Source organism: Anastrepha ludens, chromosome 2, assembly GCF_028408465.1.
Source record: "Anastrepha ludens isolate Willacy chromosome 2, idAnaLude1.1, whole genome shotgun sequence".
Classification (NCBI taxonomy): domain Eukaryota; kingdom Metazoa; phylum Arthropoda; class Insecta; order Diptera; family Tephritidae; genus Anastrepha; species Anastrepha ludens.
This window is the reverse complement of record NC_071498.1, coordinates 97970002-97989929: the sequence shown is the minus strand read 5'-3', so window position 1 is coordinate 97989929 and position 19928 is coordinate 97970002. Positions and strand designations below refer to the sequence as shown.

Here is a 19928-nt window from a genome sequence, read left to right as displayed (position 1 = left end):
AATGATTATTTTTACCTTGGGTTATCGCGATAGATCCAACTTTGATCGTAAATCGTATAGTGAGTATTCAAATGATAGAAAACGGATTTTAGTACACCGCCCAAAGCTAACTTTTTCGGAAAGGACGATTCTGTGTTCAGATGTTGGGAAAATTTCTGTTTGTTACATCAACGAGGACGCCGTAGTCTAAGCGAATTTTTCGAGACTACAATTCATTGGAAGCCGGGTTCTACGATCAATGTTACAAATATTAGAGCACATTTCTGTAGTGTAGGCACCCATCGGCAGGTAATGCATTTCCGTCATGAAAAATTTCTCATAAGAACAATTGGAGCTTCATTTGAAATTAAAAAATAAACTCGTACTTGAAATACCCTGTATAATCATTATGCGAAGCGTCGCAATTCAGGCAACAGTTATTAGTCATTATTAGCATCCAAATAGTTTTTTATTTAAACTGTGTAAGTTCCTTAGCTAGAAATATTTGTGAAAAAATTTGAGTAAAATTTGAAGTGCCTCCTAATTGATGAGTAATAATTAATATTTTTGTTTGTTAAAAAAGAAATTCTTTCATTATAAAATATTTAGCATGCCTTCGCACTAATATAAATCTGTGCGCAAAAGAGCGGCTGCCGTGGAACTTCCAAAAACTATTGTACATGAAATATTGACAAAGGATCTTACACTTCACAGATCTTAGACTTAAGCTCTTAAGCCTAACGATTACAATTTGCGTAAAAATTTCTGCAAGACAATGTTCGACTGATTTCGTACGGTAAGCAGCATATCTTGGGGTAATGAAGCGCACTTTCGTTTAAATGGTAGTGTCAATAAGCAAACTTGCCGTTTTTAGACACCTAAAGACACAATCGACTATTAAAGCATCAACAGCCACTTCACAGTCCCAAAGTGATGATTTGCTGTGCATTGCATCGAGGTGAACGGTCCAATTTCTATGGACGGAATCTTATCTAATCGGCACATGCTAAGCGATTATTTTTTGCCAATAATGAGAGAACATCCTTCCTTCAGTAATAATTTTACCAAAATGGCTCACCCCGCCAGAGACCATGTCGATACCGCGTGATTTTTTCTCTAACAAACTGATAGGCCGATTCGGTTATATATCACCACCCAGGCCGACCGATCTTAGCTCTATGAACTTTTTTCTATAGAAGTAAAGTCTATGAAACAAACCCAGCTACCATCTCAGCACTAAAAGAAAATATCGTTGGCGGGGTCAGTGCATGCCGGCATCGCTTCTCCAGCAATTGGCCGGAGCTTTAATTTAGCTTTTAATTCCTAATTCTGCCTACACCCTGTACTTATATTCGTAAAAATAACAAAGAAGAACTAAGTTTTACACGTGTGCAAGAAATTACTTAATAATCATTTCTGAATAATTTTATATTGCGGCATCAACTAATGGCATACAGCTGATCTGCAGCACTAAATTATTTCTCACTAGCCGCACTCGATAGAGTCGATGGAGGAGCAGATAGATATTTCAAAGTAATCCAACGGAAAAAGAGTGGTATTATACCAGTTTTACAAAAACTGGGAGTTTATATAATTTTTGAACAAAAAAAGTTTGGTCAAAGTTCGTCTTGTTTGTTTTTTGCCGAAACCGAACCACAATCGAACCGAATTATTATTAGGCTACTGGACACCACTAGCAAAAGAAATCTATTGTGTCTATATTTTAAGGCTTTTTAACAATTTTATCACTATTCTGAGGTTTATTATTCCATAATTTATATGAATGCAAAGCAGTACCACCAAGGTCGTGCAGCCTTTTTCTGCCTAGTGCAGGACATTCACAAAGAATGTGTTGCGAATTTTCAGTGTCCATTTCACAAAATCGATAGACCAGTTTTGTTTAAATGATATCTCAGGCTGTAAAGTAACTTGTCCGAAGTTTCTCCGCCCGGCGATAGTAATTATTTCGCTTGACGCTAACCGACAGAATTCCGCCAGTGTTGAACGAATGTCTTCTCCTCCCACTTTCTGAGAAATTTGTTAATGTGGCCTTTTGTAAGTCCACAGAAAGGCTCAGGACCAAGTAGAGACATATTTGCCCTTTTTTGAGCTAGATAATCAGCCATTTCCTTTCGCTCATATCCTTCATGTCCAGGAATTTAACTTAATAATACTGTGTTGAAGTTCCCTAACAGTTTACAAAGATTCAGACAGTGATTTACCATTGTTGAGCTGATTGCAGTTGATGGAAGGGTTTTCAAAGCCGCTTGACTATCTGAATGTATGTAAATATGGGTTCTTCTCATTTTCCTACGGAAGATCCTGAAGGCATGTATATCTGGGAGTAAGGTTTGAAGGTATATAATTTTTTCTCCACGCCGTATGTTCATGAATAAGAACTTGAAAGTTCCTGAAGAGAATGGGTTTGGGTGATAGTGTATCAATCCTTCAGGCACTGATACTAATCACATTTTAGAAGCTAACTATACCTCCTTGCTGAACTTCCCATTGCCTGCTGTTTGTCATTCCACTTTATTGAAATGATGTTTTTAAAAACTAAGTAGTTAGGTAGAACAAGTTTTTGTATTTAGTGCTTTGTAATTGTTTTTTTTTTTATATTTGCTTGTTTTTTTTTTGCAATCTGAGAGACAAAGGTATTTGCGATTTTAAATCAAATTGCAGTGTAATATTATTAGCTAAGCTAAAATAGAAAATTACAATAATCGTAATTGGAAATTCGACAGCGAATCAAGTACTGACAGAAAACTCATTAACTGTGCATTTTAATTGACTAACGCTGCTGGAAATTGTCATCCATGAATGCAAACAATCAACCAACGCGCTACTGGCCACTCAAATAGCCAGCCAACATCAATTTTCTCAAAAACAATGTGCAACGAAACGGTGGAAAGTTACTAGCGCTGGCACCATTTTTCAATTATTGCCCAAAAATGAAATCAAAGGAGACGACATAAAATTTGATCATTATTATCAACATTATAGCCGGTACCGCTTTAATCAAATTGCGATGCAGAATTTTATACTTCACAAATGTCGAATTTACGTACATATGCAGATTTACTTATAATGCATGCGTCGAAATGTGTGTACGTGTATGTATTTGTGCAAATAAATAAAAACAGAACTAAATTGGGACATGAAATGACAGCAATAAGGCATAAGGCAAGAAGAAGTAGAAAAATTAGGAAATCGACAAATGCTGGTGACCAAAGCTATAACCCCACACGAGCTTCAACCCTCCAATACTAACCCATTCCGTCATTCAGTCAGCCAGTTACTCAGTCAGTCTGCCTGTTTGTCCGCAAGCTCAGTTAATCAGTCAGTCAGCCAGTCCAATTGGGCCAAAGCTTTGCTCATTGCCGCTTGCAAGTAACGTTATGGCGATTCGACGAACTCTTTTTCGCAATCCAATGCAGTCGATGCAAAATTAAAAACAAAAACAAAACAACAAGAAGAAAATGCACAGCCAGCAAACAAACGAAAAAAAGGAACAAAGAAGTAAAGAAAATCTAACGTAACTATGACCTGCAGCAAAATGCCAGAAGCATAACCAAATGTTAGACGCCGCACAGTACCGCCGTGTAAGACGATATACATACATAGATACACGTCTGTATATGTAAATGTATGTGCATTTATAACCTCCTGTGCACGTTGGTAAGTATGTAGTATGTGAAATGAGAAGCGCCAAACATCAAGCACCGCACGATGCATCACATTATGCAGAATAGGAAAATCATATAAAACATTATTGCCTTATGTTGCTATGTGCATTTATATGTATGTATGTATGTATGTATGTAACCTGGTATGGGTATGTGCATGCGAAAAGTGAGGCTGAGTGCGCGTCAAAATGTGGCAGTTGGTCGGTTGGCGCGATCTATTGGATGACGTTGGCGATGGTGATGGTGATGGTGATGGCGATGGCGATCTGTGCTACACGGCTGCAGCGTACTTTTTCGCAATTCCCAGAAGCGTGAGTAGCAACTTGAGGCGAAATACGAGTGCAAAAAGGAAAAACACAAAATAAAATAAAACAATTTGTGAAACGAAAATTTAAAACCACGAACATTTTCACCGATATGTATTTGTCATTTTGACTTTTTGCTCCTGGTAAAGTGATGCTGCGAAACAAAACAAAATATTATTTGTTGTTTATATTAACAATTGAACTTTTTTATTAAATTTGTTTCAGTGAATGTGTCGGGTCATAATTTACGATAGATGGATGAGAGCCTGTGGATCTGCTCTGTGACTATTATAGCTTTTTTGAACTCGTGAATATTTAAAAATGCTTTAATCTTAGGCCCTTTAAGATATTAAGTTCATAAGAGGTAGTAATTTTATTTTTCTGTAACAGCAGGAGATTTCAACTTGTGAGGCTTTCTTGAAAGACATCCTGCGGCAACGAGCAGCTTCGTGACTTCAACTGGCTAAGCATCGTCCACACAAACCGTACTTAGAATATAAATAAGAAATATTTTCAATCATGTCGCCAAAAATTTTTATTACTAGTTGAAGTTCCTAAAATTGCGAATTTCATTCAATTTTTATTTACGTATTTTTGTTTTACTCATTCAAAGATGCAAAAGTTATTCGCTTGAGAATAGAAATACACTTTTTTGCATTGACCATTTTTGGCCAATACACAATCGATTATTCTGATATTATTAGTTGGTTTCCAGATATGTACGGTTTAAGAAATATGATAAGTATCAGGTCTATTCACTAAAGACGGTAGTTTTTTTAAGTGCCTCATTCAGGTTTGATAGCTGATGGGAATAATAATCAGCAGTTATCGTCTGGTTTGGTTCCAGAAGTTCATAATAAATAATACCAGCCATAGACAGGAGAATCTTCTTGGAGTGAAGGCCATCTCTAGGAGTCGGTTCTGGTGTTTCATCTTTATCTAACCATTGGCTTTTGCGAACAGGATTATTGTAAAAGACCCGTTTTTCATCATCAGTAACGATACGGTTCAAAAAACTTTCATTTTCAAGCCGTTGCAGCAGCTGAGAATACACATTCACTCTCTGCTGCAGGTTGGCGACGGAAAGTCTATGCGGAACCCATTTTCGCAGCTTTGAAACCTTTCCCAACTGAATCAGGTGCCTGTGTTCCATGCGATGAATTTAAGCTCTGAGCTATCATATCGACTGTCAAATTTGGCTCAGCTTCGACGAGTTCGAGCAAAGCGTCGGAGTTAAAGACTTCAGGACGACCAGCGCACGGGGCATCCTCCACTTCGGAATTTTGAAAACCACTTTTGCGCAGTCCTTACACCCACGGTATCCTCTCCGTGAACAGTGTTTATTTCTGCAGCAGCCGTTGTTGCATTTTTACCACTTTTATAAAAAAAAATACGAAATATGCCTCTTATACGCGTTCGAAGATTTCATTTTATTTTTTAACAACACGTGCTTCTATCCGCGATTAAAATCACTTGTTGAATGTACAATATACCAAAGAAAATATAAATACAAAGTTCCGTTATAATCCGCGAATAATTTTTTGTATGCAAAAATCGTACAAAAGTGAAATTATGGGTAAAATATGCACGAACTTATGGACTGATCTGATAAACAAAAAAATGTTCGAAAATCGTTTTTTTATATACATATTTTTTTACAATTTTAATCGAAAGTTTTCATACTTTTACAAAAAGAACTAGTTTTTTAATTTTGTAAATAGCAAAGGGCAGAGAGCAAATTTCATTACCTTTAATCTGATCTATAACTTGTTTTGATCGATTTACGGACCGTTCAGGTAAAAGAAATTTTTTTGATCTATCTTATTTTTTCTAATCCAAAACTGGAGATATCTCGAAAACTACATGACAGTAAAAAGATTTTATCGATTTTCAGCAACCGATTTTACATAGGAATTGGATGGTCTGGTTCTAATGTAAAAAATCCCAAGAAAGAAAGAAATTATTTGTAAACTTATGTAAAAGTCGTTGACGCATAATGGCAAATTGTAATAACATTCGAGAATCAAAGTCGTATTTTAAACCGTATTTGTTCCGGAAATTCAATATGCTCATGGAAGATCATACTCCGATTTCAAAGGAAACATAATGGAAAATATTTTGTTTGCCAGAAAACGTTAAACAATGATCAATAGTGGACTATTTTTTGTTTTTGTTATGTTAACAAGGTAAAGCACTCTCAAAACTAGTTTGGGGAATGTCCTTGGTCATATTTTAACACTGTGAATAATAAAGGGTGGTTAAGTTTCAAGGACCGGTGTTGATTTTGAATAAAATACAATTTGTTTAGGAAATTATTGTCATTGCTCTTTATTATAATAATATTGGTATGGCTCAATTACGTATGGAACAAAATATCGGCCAAATGGCCGCCGCCTCGGCGGCACACCTCCATCCGATGGTCCAAATTTTCGATGACGTTGAGGCATAATTGAGGTTCCATGCCGTTAATGTGCCGAATTATCTCATCCTTTAGCTCTTGAATTGTTGCTGGCTTATCGACGTACACCTTTTCTTTCAAATAACCCCAAAGAAAGAAGTCCAACGGTGTCGTTGACGTTTAGGTGTGGTTCACATTCAACATCGGCCCCTGACCACCCTTTATATCTTTACATCCGTGGTTTACATTGAATTGGCATAGAGCCCTGATGATTTTATCTCAAGCGACACACATAACATAGATGTTGTCAGCACCATGAGATCTGATACGTTTTATGGGGTATTTTGCCGATCTCCTCCTCCTATTTGTAGTGTGCGCCTTGATGTCTTCGCCTCCGAGCAGACGGCAGATGGTTTTGCCATTGCAAACCTTTTTATCAAAAAAAAAAAGAAAAAACATACGGCTACGGCGATCAAATATGAATGCTTTCCAAATAGTAAAAATAAAGTACCAATTATTTTCTTTCAGTTAACCTGTGCTTTGGCTTTAACATCTTCTAATCTAGTCAAGCGATATTAAAAAAAAAACTATGTTTATTGCCTCAATGAATAGTTGTTATTGTCGTAGTAGCTTACATATCTCTGCAAGGTCGGTGGAACCATCAGTCTTCATCACCTATTGCATCTAAAGGTAGGCCCAGGGGTTGGGACCATTGGAAAACGGTTGTTAAATGAGTGAGACATGTGAGGAGATAGTTTGTGCTTGAGGAGTTCCTTCATATTCTAAACATAAGTTGAGTATGACTGATACAATTCTGGATAACCAAGAGTTTATTTAAACTGCTGTAATATATAAAACATATCTGTACCAGGATAACGCGGGTCTGAAGCTCTAGGTAGTGGTTGGACTTCGATAACGACATTCGAAAGGCGAGAGTTCGTGAAGGTGGTGAGGGACTCACGGTGTATCGCGTTGCTAGCCTGTTTATAGGTATACAATGTCTGGTGTGATTAACATGGGCACCTGCCGACAACGGCCTTACTTCACAGTACTTAAAAGCACAGCCGATCAAAATAATGTGTTGATCAGCACCTCAAAAAAATTGTAAAAGCATTTAAGATACCAATTGGTGATGTGGAATGAACACACTAACCACCTTGGGAAGGCATGTCCGTCTAAACATTTGCCGTGCTTTGGACTCAAGCACCCGGTTGCAATGCAACTATACATTGGACCAAAAAGGCTGTACACGCATTTAGGTTTCAAACCACAATCACCATGAAACTCCCCGAAGTGACTTGTAGCCCCCGCCGGTCTTTATACAGTAAGGTTTAATGGTTGTTGTGGGTATGTTTGGATCTTGTTAGTCAGTTGTTGGAGACGTCTTTTGAAGTGTCTAGCAGATGGTGATATAGTTCCTATAGTAACATCCTACCAGGAGCTACTTGTGGAGCAAGGTGTTATGCTTTTTAATAGGTTGCATACATATTTCACTGTGACGATGTTGAATAGGCGATATCCGGGGACATACCATCGCTGTCTTCAGCGCCGTCTTTTTTTGCGGATCTGCAGCTTATTTCACTGTATGTTACCAGTCCCCGGCATATAAATGGGTACTGTGCATCAATCAATGGTCATCTCACTTGCTTGGAATTTCGATTGGTCGAATTGGCTAAGGCAAGAAAGAGTCTATTTGGATGTATTTGTAGCAACAGCACATCAAAAATTTAGTCTCGTTTCCTTATCGTGGTTGAGTTTAATTGGCCAGACACTCAATTGGATGAAATAGCAACTGAACTTTGGCTTGATTATTTGGAATTGTAGCAACAATGACGGGGTATTCGTCGTATCATAATATTATAATTTATAATTAATAAAAAATACATTTTCGATAGGGAATCTAACTATGCCAATTATTTATTTAAATAATTAATTTAGACATTTCAATTGCTTATAACTACACTTTCTATATATTATATTAAAAAATCTTTATTAAAATAGATCTGTCACGTCGAGATCGCGAGCTTCCACTGTTAAAATATATCTGTCTTTCCGAATTTCTTGCCATCACTGCTTTGATAGCTTTTGCATTTGAATTCAACGATCTGATTTGCCTGATGCCATTTTGCCAAAAGAAATGTTAAGACAAGCTGAGAATACGGGTTAAAGTCAAAACAGAAATTTGATAGAGTATTTTTAATAAAAGGTAGACATAGATGTGGGGTGATATTAGAAATAAAAAAATTAATATTCCTTTTATTTATATTCCCTTATATGAGAAAGAAAAACAAATATTTATAAAAAGTATATCATCTTACTTATCCTATTTACTGTTATAAGTAAAAAATGTAGATACCAATAACTTTGGGCTATTTAACATTTCCAAATTTTTCAATATTTAACACGTATTTCGAGGTTTTGATACAATGACTGGAAACCAATAAAAAGGTTTCCAATAAAAGAGAACCCCGTAGAGTTCATTGCATATTTGCACCACAAGTACACATTTGCGCAAAGATTTAACACACATATACATAAATATTCCATATGTACATACATGTATTCACACACGACAATAAATCGAACCGACATTTTTTAGATATACCATTACGAATTTGATCGCCTAAATTTATTTAAGTGCCAATTTTTACTTAACGATCCAAAGCGCTATCGCTAAATTAGTTCGCGTGCACTTTGTCAATGTCAAAGTGAGTGTAATAAAACTCTTGCATTTAAGACTAATCAAATTTCACTACAGGCAATTTTCTATATAAATACGTAACTATTCAGTAAAAAAGTAATCATTCTACAAATAATGCACGACCATTCTCCACGAAGTCAGGATCGATTCTCAACACTCCAAATTTTTAATCCCTTTTAACATTGCAGAAGAAGAATAGCTCCTTAAGCTCTAAATATAGTGCTCGTTTAAGGGGGGAAGCTGGTCTAGAGCGCAAAAAATGGGCATATTTTATGAATTTATTTTGACTCAACAAAGGAATCAATCGAAAATCTGTGAAATAGGTTTAATAATATAGCTTTCATGGTACAAATACAAAATTTTTCGTCTGAATTAATTTCAAAATGGCCGCTGTCCAGCAGTTCTCCTAAGGCGCCTTTTTTTCTAGTGGGTCCATTGCCGAATACGTAAACTCCTTAATTTTTGTCCTGGATCAAAAAATAAAATTTTTTTAGTTTCTATATAACAACAGAAAGAGACGTACGTAGAATTTTTTCGATATTTTGTTTTTTCGCGAAATGGTGCACGTTTGAACAAAAAGTTACAATTTTCACTATTAAGAACGACATAAAATTGTTGATTAAAAAAAAAACTATGTAATATAAATAAAAAATCCTACGTACGTCTCCGGAGAAAGGTATTTCGAATGTATTGTCAAAATTTCGTAAGAATCGGTAAAGATTTGTTCGAGTTATGTCTTCGGTCAGTTTAAAAAAAGTGATTTCGAGAAAAACGCGTTTAAAGTTGTAAGTAGCGTTCGGGGCATACCTGCGAGGCACTGCCGTCGAATGAAAAATTTGGGCATTTAGACATTTTTGCTGGCATCCCTCATTTGGTATATTATTTCTAAGACCCTAAAGCACCTTTTAAGACAAAAAAAAATTTTTCGATTTTTTCAAAATTCTAGACCAGCTTCCCCCCTTAAGTAAATTTCATAGATTAATTATTCACCACTCCTATAAGCGGTGTAAAAGTAGTGTACTAGTATAGGTATGCCATATTTTAAATACCATCATCGAGTAAATTAAGCACAAATTATGTCCTAAAACCGAAGCTTTTTACATTCTATAATATCCCTCGTTTAAATACCGTGACCCAATCACATAATTGGACATCCACGCCCGATGTGTTTAACATGGCTACCTGCCGGCGACGGTCCAGCCGCACGGTGCTCAAAAGCACAGCGGGTCAAATTAATAGGTTGATCAGCAACCTCTCGATTTATGGTACCAATTGGTGGTGCGACATGGACACACTAACCGCCTTAGTAGGGCACGGGGCTTATCTAACCCTCTGCCATTTTTTGGGTTCCGCTAACCGGTTGCATTGCAGCTCCACATTGAACAAAAGAGCCTCTACCAGTATTTAGGTATTAAACCACGACCAAGAACAGGTCGGAACGAACTCCAAGGGCTTCTGTCCCGGCGGTACTGCGTTGAAGTCTTCGGTTAGGCCTACCTTACCGCAGGCAAATTCTAACCTCCTAACCCGTAAGGGGACACATAATCGGACCATCAAATTGCGTTTTTCAAATTGCTATTGCTCCAAAATTTATTTCAGTTTAGCTGTTAAACGAATTGCCATGAGTTTAAATTTCGTAGGACCAGTAAAGTACAAAAAATTACCGACAAATTTAAAGTGATATCTACGTACTTTTGGATTAAACGGTCTACTTTACAAGCATTATAAATATATTTACATGTCACGCGGTCTAAGTGTAAGTAAAATTATTTTTTCTTTCGATATAAAACGGCTTAGGATTTGTGAAAACCTATTATCATATTGTTCTCGAAATCACCAGTTTATAATAAGTCCTTTTTTTCTTTTTCATTTTTTACTTCAGGCATTTCACACGAAATTAAGCAAATTTTGCACTTCGAAATGGACGCGACGACGATTTGCTTGCCGTAGCTTCGTTTATAGAGAGTCGATTGACGATTGATTTGAGGATTGGAATACGAATCCTTCATTACTTACTCAGAACTAATTTTTATTTGTTTTTATAACAGAATTTTCAATAAATTTGAAAAATTTCATACGAGATGAGAACAAGAAAAAAGAGAAAAAAGTAACCTTAGAAACGAACAACAAGAACAGTGAAACCAAGATCGAAAAAAAGAATGCTGGCCAGCTTTTAAACGCATTGATGCGAAAAGTAAGGACTGCGTCCCATCAATATTACGATGCACAGAATACAAAGATGGCGTCACTTCGTATTCCGCTCTCATTGAGTTGGACAGAAGCGTCATGGGTTTGACGTCACACTTGTGCAATTTATTCGTGTGTTGTTTGTATAATTTCTCCTTCTTGTATTTTCACATTTCACTCACTAAACTGCACTAGTATGACTTTACGCAAAAATCACTCTAAAAAATCGTCCCAGATGGGGCCAATCTCGCATGTTATCATTCTTGAAGCTATGCTATCAATCTTCCGTGTTGTTGTTGCACGAAGTTTCAACGAACTGGCGAACAATTTCCCATTGATGTTCGTGGGGTGTTGTGGGACTACTATTTTCTTGGCAGCACCTCCAATGCTCTTACTGGGTAATAACATAAGAATGCATATGCACGTACATAAATAAATACATATACATATGCGCATATGGCTACGAGTATATAAAAGCGTTTTGTGAAAAAGTTGCAAATGTTTTTTGCAATTTCATAATCGTAAATTTTATGATAACCCGAGGTGTTTTACATATGTTGATATTGAAGTTCGATTTCGTACTACAATTAATAGTTGCGCTGGCATTTTCAGAAGAAAGAGGGAGAAGGAGAAGAGAAATATGATTCACTTATTTTTAAAAGTGTATGTGCATCACGAATGAACTAGAAAAATGATGCAACCCTAAATAAAATATTTCAAAGGCAAATTTATGATACTGTAAATATGGGATGAAATAAATATATGTGTGTATGCATTTGTCCAAAGCAATTTATGTCGAATTAGTATTTTCTTTATCTTTCAAGCATTAAATTACTGATTCATAGCTTTGGCTTAGTGAGTGAAAGATTTTGATATGTTAATCCAAAGACAAATCATCTTAAAGGTAGGTGTTTGGCAATATTCCACAGAAATTATCAAATTGAGATATGTAATTTAATTCCGTTTTTTGAAACAAAAGAAATCTTGAGCATATTTAATAAATAATTTATATTCGTACCACTCCGCTTGCGAACTGTAGCGCATAGTCACCTCTTAAGACACACCTCAAGTAAAACTGCACTTTATTTTAACCATAGTCGAGCTAGAATCGAGTTTGTTTTTAAAAGTCAACTCTAAATTTAAGCTGGTTGCAAAATATTATAATTAAAGCAAGTTTTAGTTTTCTGCATATTCGGCGTGCACAATTTGCATGCTTGCTTTTGTCTGAATACTATACTTCAATGCTAAAAAAATGTTCGTTTTGAAAATATTGAAAGCGATTTCGAAATTATTGAGGATGCTACGTTATTTCGATGCTTACAAAAGAAAGGCCAATTCATTCGAATTAGACGACAACTCCTTTTATTCGCGGTACCGATTCGACAAAGCCACTGTAGAGCTCATAATTCCTATGAAAATCAGTTTAAAAAATATTAACAATACTCATGTTTGTGGTGTTTTCTCAGTACTTATTTAAGTGTTCCATATTTAACTACAATTTTTTTTTCAATAATTTCAGGTGTTACTTATTATACTTATATTTTATTATATTCTAAGACATAAAGAAGTGTGGTCTTTAATTGTATTTTTAACGCAATATTGAAAGGTTGCTCCCAGTAAATGAAAAATTTTAAAAAGGAATTATTTTAAACGTTTTTGTTAAGGATAATATAACATAAATCAAACAATTGTTCCAAGGAAAATTTAGTACTTTAAGTTAATAATTCAGATTCATTTGTCTGAAATATCAATAACAATATCCGGTAAAATAAAACTTAAGTGTCCTCCTTATAACAGAGCGTAGGTCACCTCTTTGTCAATGTGCGACAGAACAGAGCCGTCAGTGGCTAATAGTGTTTCGAACACGGATAAAATTCCAGATGCAAAAATTTTGGAGCTTGGACATTTTGGTATCATTTGATAGTTACAATTCCAGCTAAGGAAAACGTCTAACCTATTTTGTGATAAAATAGATCTTAAGCCTTATAAAACACCTCAAACCACAAGTAATTTGCACGTACAATTTCACTTCCACGCTTGTCATATAAAGGAAGCTGTGTTAAAAAATGTGTTAAAAATACATTTTTAACCTTAACCATGTAGTATCGCTGTACTTTTATAAAGATGAACCTAAAAATATATGTTTCATGAAAAAAATTTAAGACAATTATTATTTTATAAACATGGGGAGTAGACGCGGATATTTTACGAAAGTTGAAATTTAAGTAGCACCTTAATACTTAGCTAAAAAAAATTTACACTCTTGAGCTCTGGGACTAACTGTCTAACTTCTAAGTTTCGTTTTTCCTAAATACCACCAGCCTAAATACTACCAGAAAGAGTCTCCTTAATACAAGTATATGGATCATTTGGATAGCAAATGAGAAAAGTTTGTATTAAGAAAATTTTATTTAGTAAAAATCAACATATTGAAAAAAAAAAAAATTTATGAAACTTTTTGCAGCATTCAACTTTTGCAAATATTCAACGCAAAGGGCTATTCTTTAAGCCTTCGCAAAAAGGGCAAATTTTTTATACCCTAATTTTTGCAACTTTTATTATGCCAAATAATTAGTTATGATGTAACAACGAAATTTACAGATGAACATTTCGATGTTTCTTAACGAGCGTAATAAATGTAAAAAAAATCGAGGAACAAAAACAAAAGAGTAATTTTTCGAAAAAAAAATTTGCGAAGGCCCTGTGTTTGATTATTAGATACACTTCGCATTGTTGCCGGCCACAATCAGACTTATTTGTTTATTATTTAACAAAATATTATTTATGTGTGCGCATTTTAAAGTGTGTACTTATGCAACATTACACAAGTATTTTTATGTGAAATTCGCACATCACTATTATATTTTATATGGTTCATACTCCGCAATTACAGAGTTCTTGCTATTCAGCTGTTTCAGATTTGCCGTTTCGCCTAAAGGCTTTTCTATTCATACATAAGTATGTACACCTGTGCTCACAATAATAGCAGCGCGATATATTGCAAAGTTTTAACCATTTTTTTTTACTTACTTTTAATTTTAGTCAGAGACTTTAGGAAAAAAGTGGAGCTGCAAGTTTTTGATAAGTTTTTTTTGCTGACAGGGTTAGGCATTTTTTGTATGGAGAAAATGCACAAGAAAGAAGACTGGCGTCATAAAAATGTTTTTGGAAGTTACATTCCTAGCTGACTTCCGGTGAAAGCTTTTAACATTCGGTACAGTAGAAGCGAAATTATTGCGTCTAAAGTATCAGTATGTTTGAGTCATCGGCACAAAAATGAAATTCGAACAAAGAGCTAATACTAAATTTTGTTTTAAAATCGGTAAAACGTTTACCGAAACATTTTAATTGATGAAATAAGTTTATGACGATGATTGTTTACCAGCCACCATCCAAAAATTCGCGCTTGGAGAAGTCAAAAATCCAGTTTGTTTTTACGATTCCAAGGGAATTGTCCACAAGATGTTCGTGCCAACGGGCCAAACTGTCGATGCAATATTCTATCTTGGCGTTTTGAAGCGTTTGTTGCATCGCATTCGCCGAAATCGCCCTGAAGCTGGCGCTTATTGCATGATAATGCACCACCTCATCGATCCACTCTTGTGACTGATTTTTTACTAGAAATCGCATTTCAACCATAAATCACTCACCGTATTTGCCATATATGGCTCCCTGTGACTTCCACCTATTCGGAAAATTGCATTTGGGCACGAAAGGAAAACGTTTTACGTCTGTAGAGGCCATCCAAAAGACTTGTACCGACATCCTGAAGGACACTCCGGTCAATGACCTGAAACACTCTTTCGAAAAGCTTTTAGATCGCGCAAAACAGTGTATCGAGGCCGAAGAGATTATTTTGATTAAATAAACTCGAAGTTATCAGAACAAAGCTCCTGTCGTTCCTATTTAACTCAGTCTTGTTTATTTTGGACTATATCTTGAATATCAAAATTTAAATAGTTATAAAATTGCTACACAAATTTTTGTAAAAACTCTAATTAAAAAGTTCGAAATTTGATGCACAATTTTTTGCATTTTATTTTTTAATTTTATAGAAGGTTCGAAAATTTCAGTCAGACATGATTTTATTGTAGTGTAATCTAAATTAAAAAAAAAAAAATTAAATTAAAAAAATGGTCAAAAGGTTACAATATGTCGCGCTGCTATTATAGTGAACTCAACTGTAAACTTACCTATATCATACGGATGTTCACTTTCTTGGATTTACCATTATTGTACGTTTTTAAATTACAGTGCACTCGCGATAACTCGAACTAATTAAAACAGGCGCTGTTCGATTTATCGAATTTGTTCGACTTATCAATTGAGTGTGCTATGTTAAAAAAACAGTCATCGATATCGATTTTTCGATCGATTGTTGAAAATGGAAGCCAGTAGAAAATTTCTGTAGTATAGTTTCGTTATACGAATTACATTTTGGTCCATTGGCTGGATCAATGGTGTCACATTCGGCGGCATAAACATAGTTAAAATTAAACCATCCTCGGACTTTAATTCGATTTCGTTGGGATGTGATGGGGCATTATCAATTAGAAGAAGAGCCTTCTCAGGTAGTCCCCATCTTTCAAATTTTTTCTTACCTAAATATTAAAGTCATTTAACTTGGTTAAAAAAATTGTTTTAATGAATCTGGATTTTACCTGCGGCACGAACGAATTATGAAACCAGTCTTTGAAAATCGCCGAAGTCATCCAGGCTGATTTGGAATTTTTGTACTCCACCGGACAGTTAAAATTTTTGAAAACACGAGGATTTCTTGCTTTGTCAATAACGAGAAGTTTAAGCTTATGGTTGCCGGTAGCGTTAGTGCAAGCCATAAATTGCCTTATCTTTCTTTTTTATAAGACTTATGGTGGACTTGGCTACCCCATATTCCTTCGCTAGAGAAGTAACACTACGTCCACGTTTAATTTTGTTAAGGACTTCAGCCCTCTCTTTTAATGTTAAACACTTCAACCTTTTACGATCCATTACTCACGTGCACTGATATACTACAAATGATAAATTTAAAGCAATTTGGTCAATGCAAGATGTTGTTCCCAGAAAACTAACGGGATATTAACGCCGAAATATTCATATGGACAATACACTAGTATACATATAATTTATATACATATGTATCTATGTACAAAATGTACATGTTTGAAAAGAATGTGTGTACAAATAAATTTGTTTTTTTGTTCGAGTTATAGCGCTTTTTTATTGTTCGAGTTACAAAGAAGTCAATAGGGGAAAAAATGTGTTCGAGTTAGCATGTCGTTCGACTTAGCGGCTATTCGAGTTACCGCGAGTGCACTGTATATGCTTTTGTTAATCTCGGTATAGATATATATGTATGCAGGTACATATTAGGTTGGGTTATTTTGTGTGAGAAAAAATTGATCATGAAAATACAGCAAAGAAATAACTTTAACGATCATTCTGGACAATCTTTCATTGACATAATTATGCTTTATATTATATGCATAAAGGCGTTTGACAAATTTGATCACTCAATTATTTTATAAAATTTCAAATATTATGGCATCAGGGGAAAACTCTTATAATTCTTCACCAGCTTTCTAAATAGCAATAAGTTATTTGTGAAAATCGGCTCTATTGTCTCTATAGCTTTAGTTGAGGCTTATTCGGGCATTCCGCAAGGAACTCACAGTGACTCATTGTTGTTCATTATTTTTATAAACTACAGAATCATTTTAAGTTTGCCAACTGGCTAATGTTTGCAGATGATGTCAAATTTCTTCTTGCGGCAAGCAAATCATTTGATAGTAAGAATCAGCCGTCAGATATACATATGTGCGTTTAAGTAATGGTGTACAACGAACCATTGTTAATAACATTTACCAAAAAATCAAACGTTTATTTATTTAATTATAAATTAAATCACAGTGCACTAAATCGCTGAAAGATTTAAAGCTATTTTTGACGCAAAGTGGTCCAAGTATATGCAATGATCCGTTTTATTAGACGAAACATTAGTAACTTCAAAGATCCTCAGACATGGAAGTCGCTATATATTGCCATAGTGAGAAGACGCCTCGAATATTGCTAGTTAAAATTGAATTCATATTACGAAAACCATTTAAAAAAAATCGAAGAAGCACAGATTTTTTTTATCAAATTTGCTTTCAGTAAGATTTGTTGGTCAAATGTTTCTCTTCATTATATCAACAGGCGGAAATTATTAGGTCTACAGTCACTGTCTGATTATATTATCATTCTTATATTACTGTCAGAATAATCTACATCTCATTATTTTCTGTTTATAATGTTATCAATGGCAACATTAACTGCAACGAGTTGGCCAATCTCTTCCAAGCTCATATCTCGTCTTATAGTCTTAGAAATAATCGCTTATTTGTTCATTCAACTAAAAAAACCAAGTATTCATTGAATGAGCCTATTATTCGAAGTGCCCGATTATTTAATAATTACAGCAATATTATAGAGTTTAATGTTAATATTAAGAAATTTATATTTTTGCAAAAATTTTACTAATTGGATTAGTCTGAAAGACTTCTCTCTGAAAGACTGAAATAAATAAATTAATAAATATATTTCTACAATTATGCTTGACCAGTGTGATTCGAGAAATAATTTTATGGTACGGTGTACACAAACTGACCCGACCTAATATATTTTTAAATCAAAACGTCACTATTTGTATGTACATACGTATACCTGTATGCAATATAAATATATTTATACTTTATAGCATTGCTTACTTACATTGGCGAATAACTGACTGGGCTGAAGAGTAGTGCATCACCTTGGCGAGCAGGTGTTCTTGCCAAAGCATTTTTAGCCTGAAAGCATAATTCAAAGAGGAAACAATAATTTCAGAATATGATTTCAAATACAAACAAGGAGCATGTAGTAAGCGGATATGAGTAGGTATTAGTAATAGCAATAGCAGAGAGTATTTGTTAAAAAAGAAATATTAAAATATGCAAGTTGCAGCTGCTCCAGAAAGTGTAAAAGAAAATGGAGTAAAAAAGGCGATTACTTTTGCGAAGGAAAAATTTATTTTGTACAGAGAATTGGGAATTTTTGCAAGTTTCATTTTCGAAGTTCATAAAAATAAACCCGTTGCAATAAGTTAAACGAATTACCGTTATTTGTGATGACATTTATCTTTTAATTATGTAAGTGCATACAGATGTGTATTATTAGACTAAAAAAATATTAGCATTTTTTTTTAGCATTTTTCTATATTCCAACTGCCCACTTAGTATGTTCAGCAATCAGGCAATGAGAAGTCATGAAAAGGAGGTGATACATTTTATTAAACTTTTGAGAACCTTATACATACTAAACATTAAATATAATATTGCGGGTGTTCTAGGAACGTATTTTTTTCCAACAAGACATTGACAAATATGCAGAGGCGGAGCTTCGCATCGTTAATTGTCTTTGTTCTAATTATTAGAAATGGTGGTTCTATACAAGATTCTTAGAATGAACATTTATTCCTGTCCTCTCGAATGATCTAGATGATATACGCTTTAATTTAATTTGATTTGGTAAAAAGTATCGGGTGCTGTTTTTAGCTTTATGAGAACTATCACTATTGATAACTATGACTTTACAGCTGAGAATTGAAAAAATTGTTTTGAAATTTCTGTTCAGTAAGGTGTTGCAAGTCATCATGAATCGTTTAACGCCAAAACAACATTTTCAAATTGTGGAAATTTATTTGAAAAAATTCATTTTGTTCTCTGGCGGATGTGAATGGCGACCGCTATCGTGCCATACTACTGAATTTTTTGTTTCCAAACTTTTATCAGCTAACCATCGACGACATTTGGTTCCAACAAGATGGCACAACATGTTCAGATTTATTGGAAAAAGTAGTGAAAAATTGACCTGCTCGAATGGAAAATATGTAGCCGCGGCGAACATATGCCGGATAACATATTCCAAAAAGTAAATTAAATGAAATTATTTTCCAGCGTATAATGTAATATTTTTCTTTAATAATGCGTTCAGACAATATTTCTGTTTTGTATTTTCATATTAAGTTCTCAAGCTCTAAAAAAACACCCGATATAAAAGGGAAAAATCGTTGCTTCGTGACGGATAATATATAAATACATCACCAAGGCCGCTGAACTTAGCGATTCTAGGATAGTAAAGTGGTACAATTTAATGAGCGGACTTCGCTTCATAGGCTCAAAGTAAATAACTAGCAAAATACAGGATATAGATTCCTGTCGTTCCGACAATGTGGAAACTCACTGTGGGAACGAATGCGGTCGCAGTTTCGATTTTCAAGGTAGCTTACTCCCTCGTCCAAGATGTATGTAACCTAATTTAGCCCTGAATACCAGACGAGCTTTCTCGTGCAAGAATTTAGTTTGTTTCGCATAAATTCCTTTACACTGCTAAACTGTGCTATGAAACTAAAGAGAATTTAAAAAAATATATGTTTCCATGCACTTTGTTGACCATTACGTATGTTCTGCAACACAACACAAATCGAATAGCAAATTTAAGGCACTGTCAACGCAATCAAAATCTATGATAAGTAACTTCAATCTAAATCGTTTTAAAGATTATGAGGGATTAAATAAAAATAATTTGAGAGTCATCACATCACTGGGTAACAGGGTATCATCTTACTAACCTGGGAAAATACTGCAATAGAAATC

General features: G+C 34.8%; 1 protein-coding gene across 1 annotated transcript in view; it reads right to left on the bottom strand.

Annotated features, from left to right (window-relative positions):
* LOC128871571 (DNA polymerase alpha subunit B-like) overlaps positions 1-19928 on the bottom strand; it is a 32951-nt gene that overhangs the window by 9463 nt on the left and 3560 nt on the right. The window contains exon 2 of the mRNA XM_054113428.1: positions 18007-18083. Coding sequence (XP_053969403.1) covers positions 18007-18083 — 77 coding nt within the window. The remainder of the gene's footprint in view (positions 1-18006; positions 18084-19928) is intronic.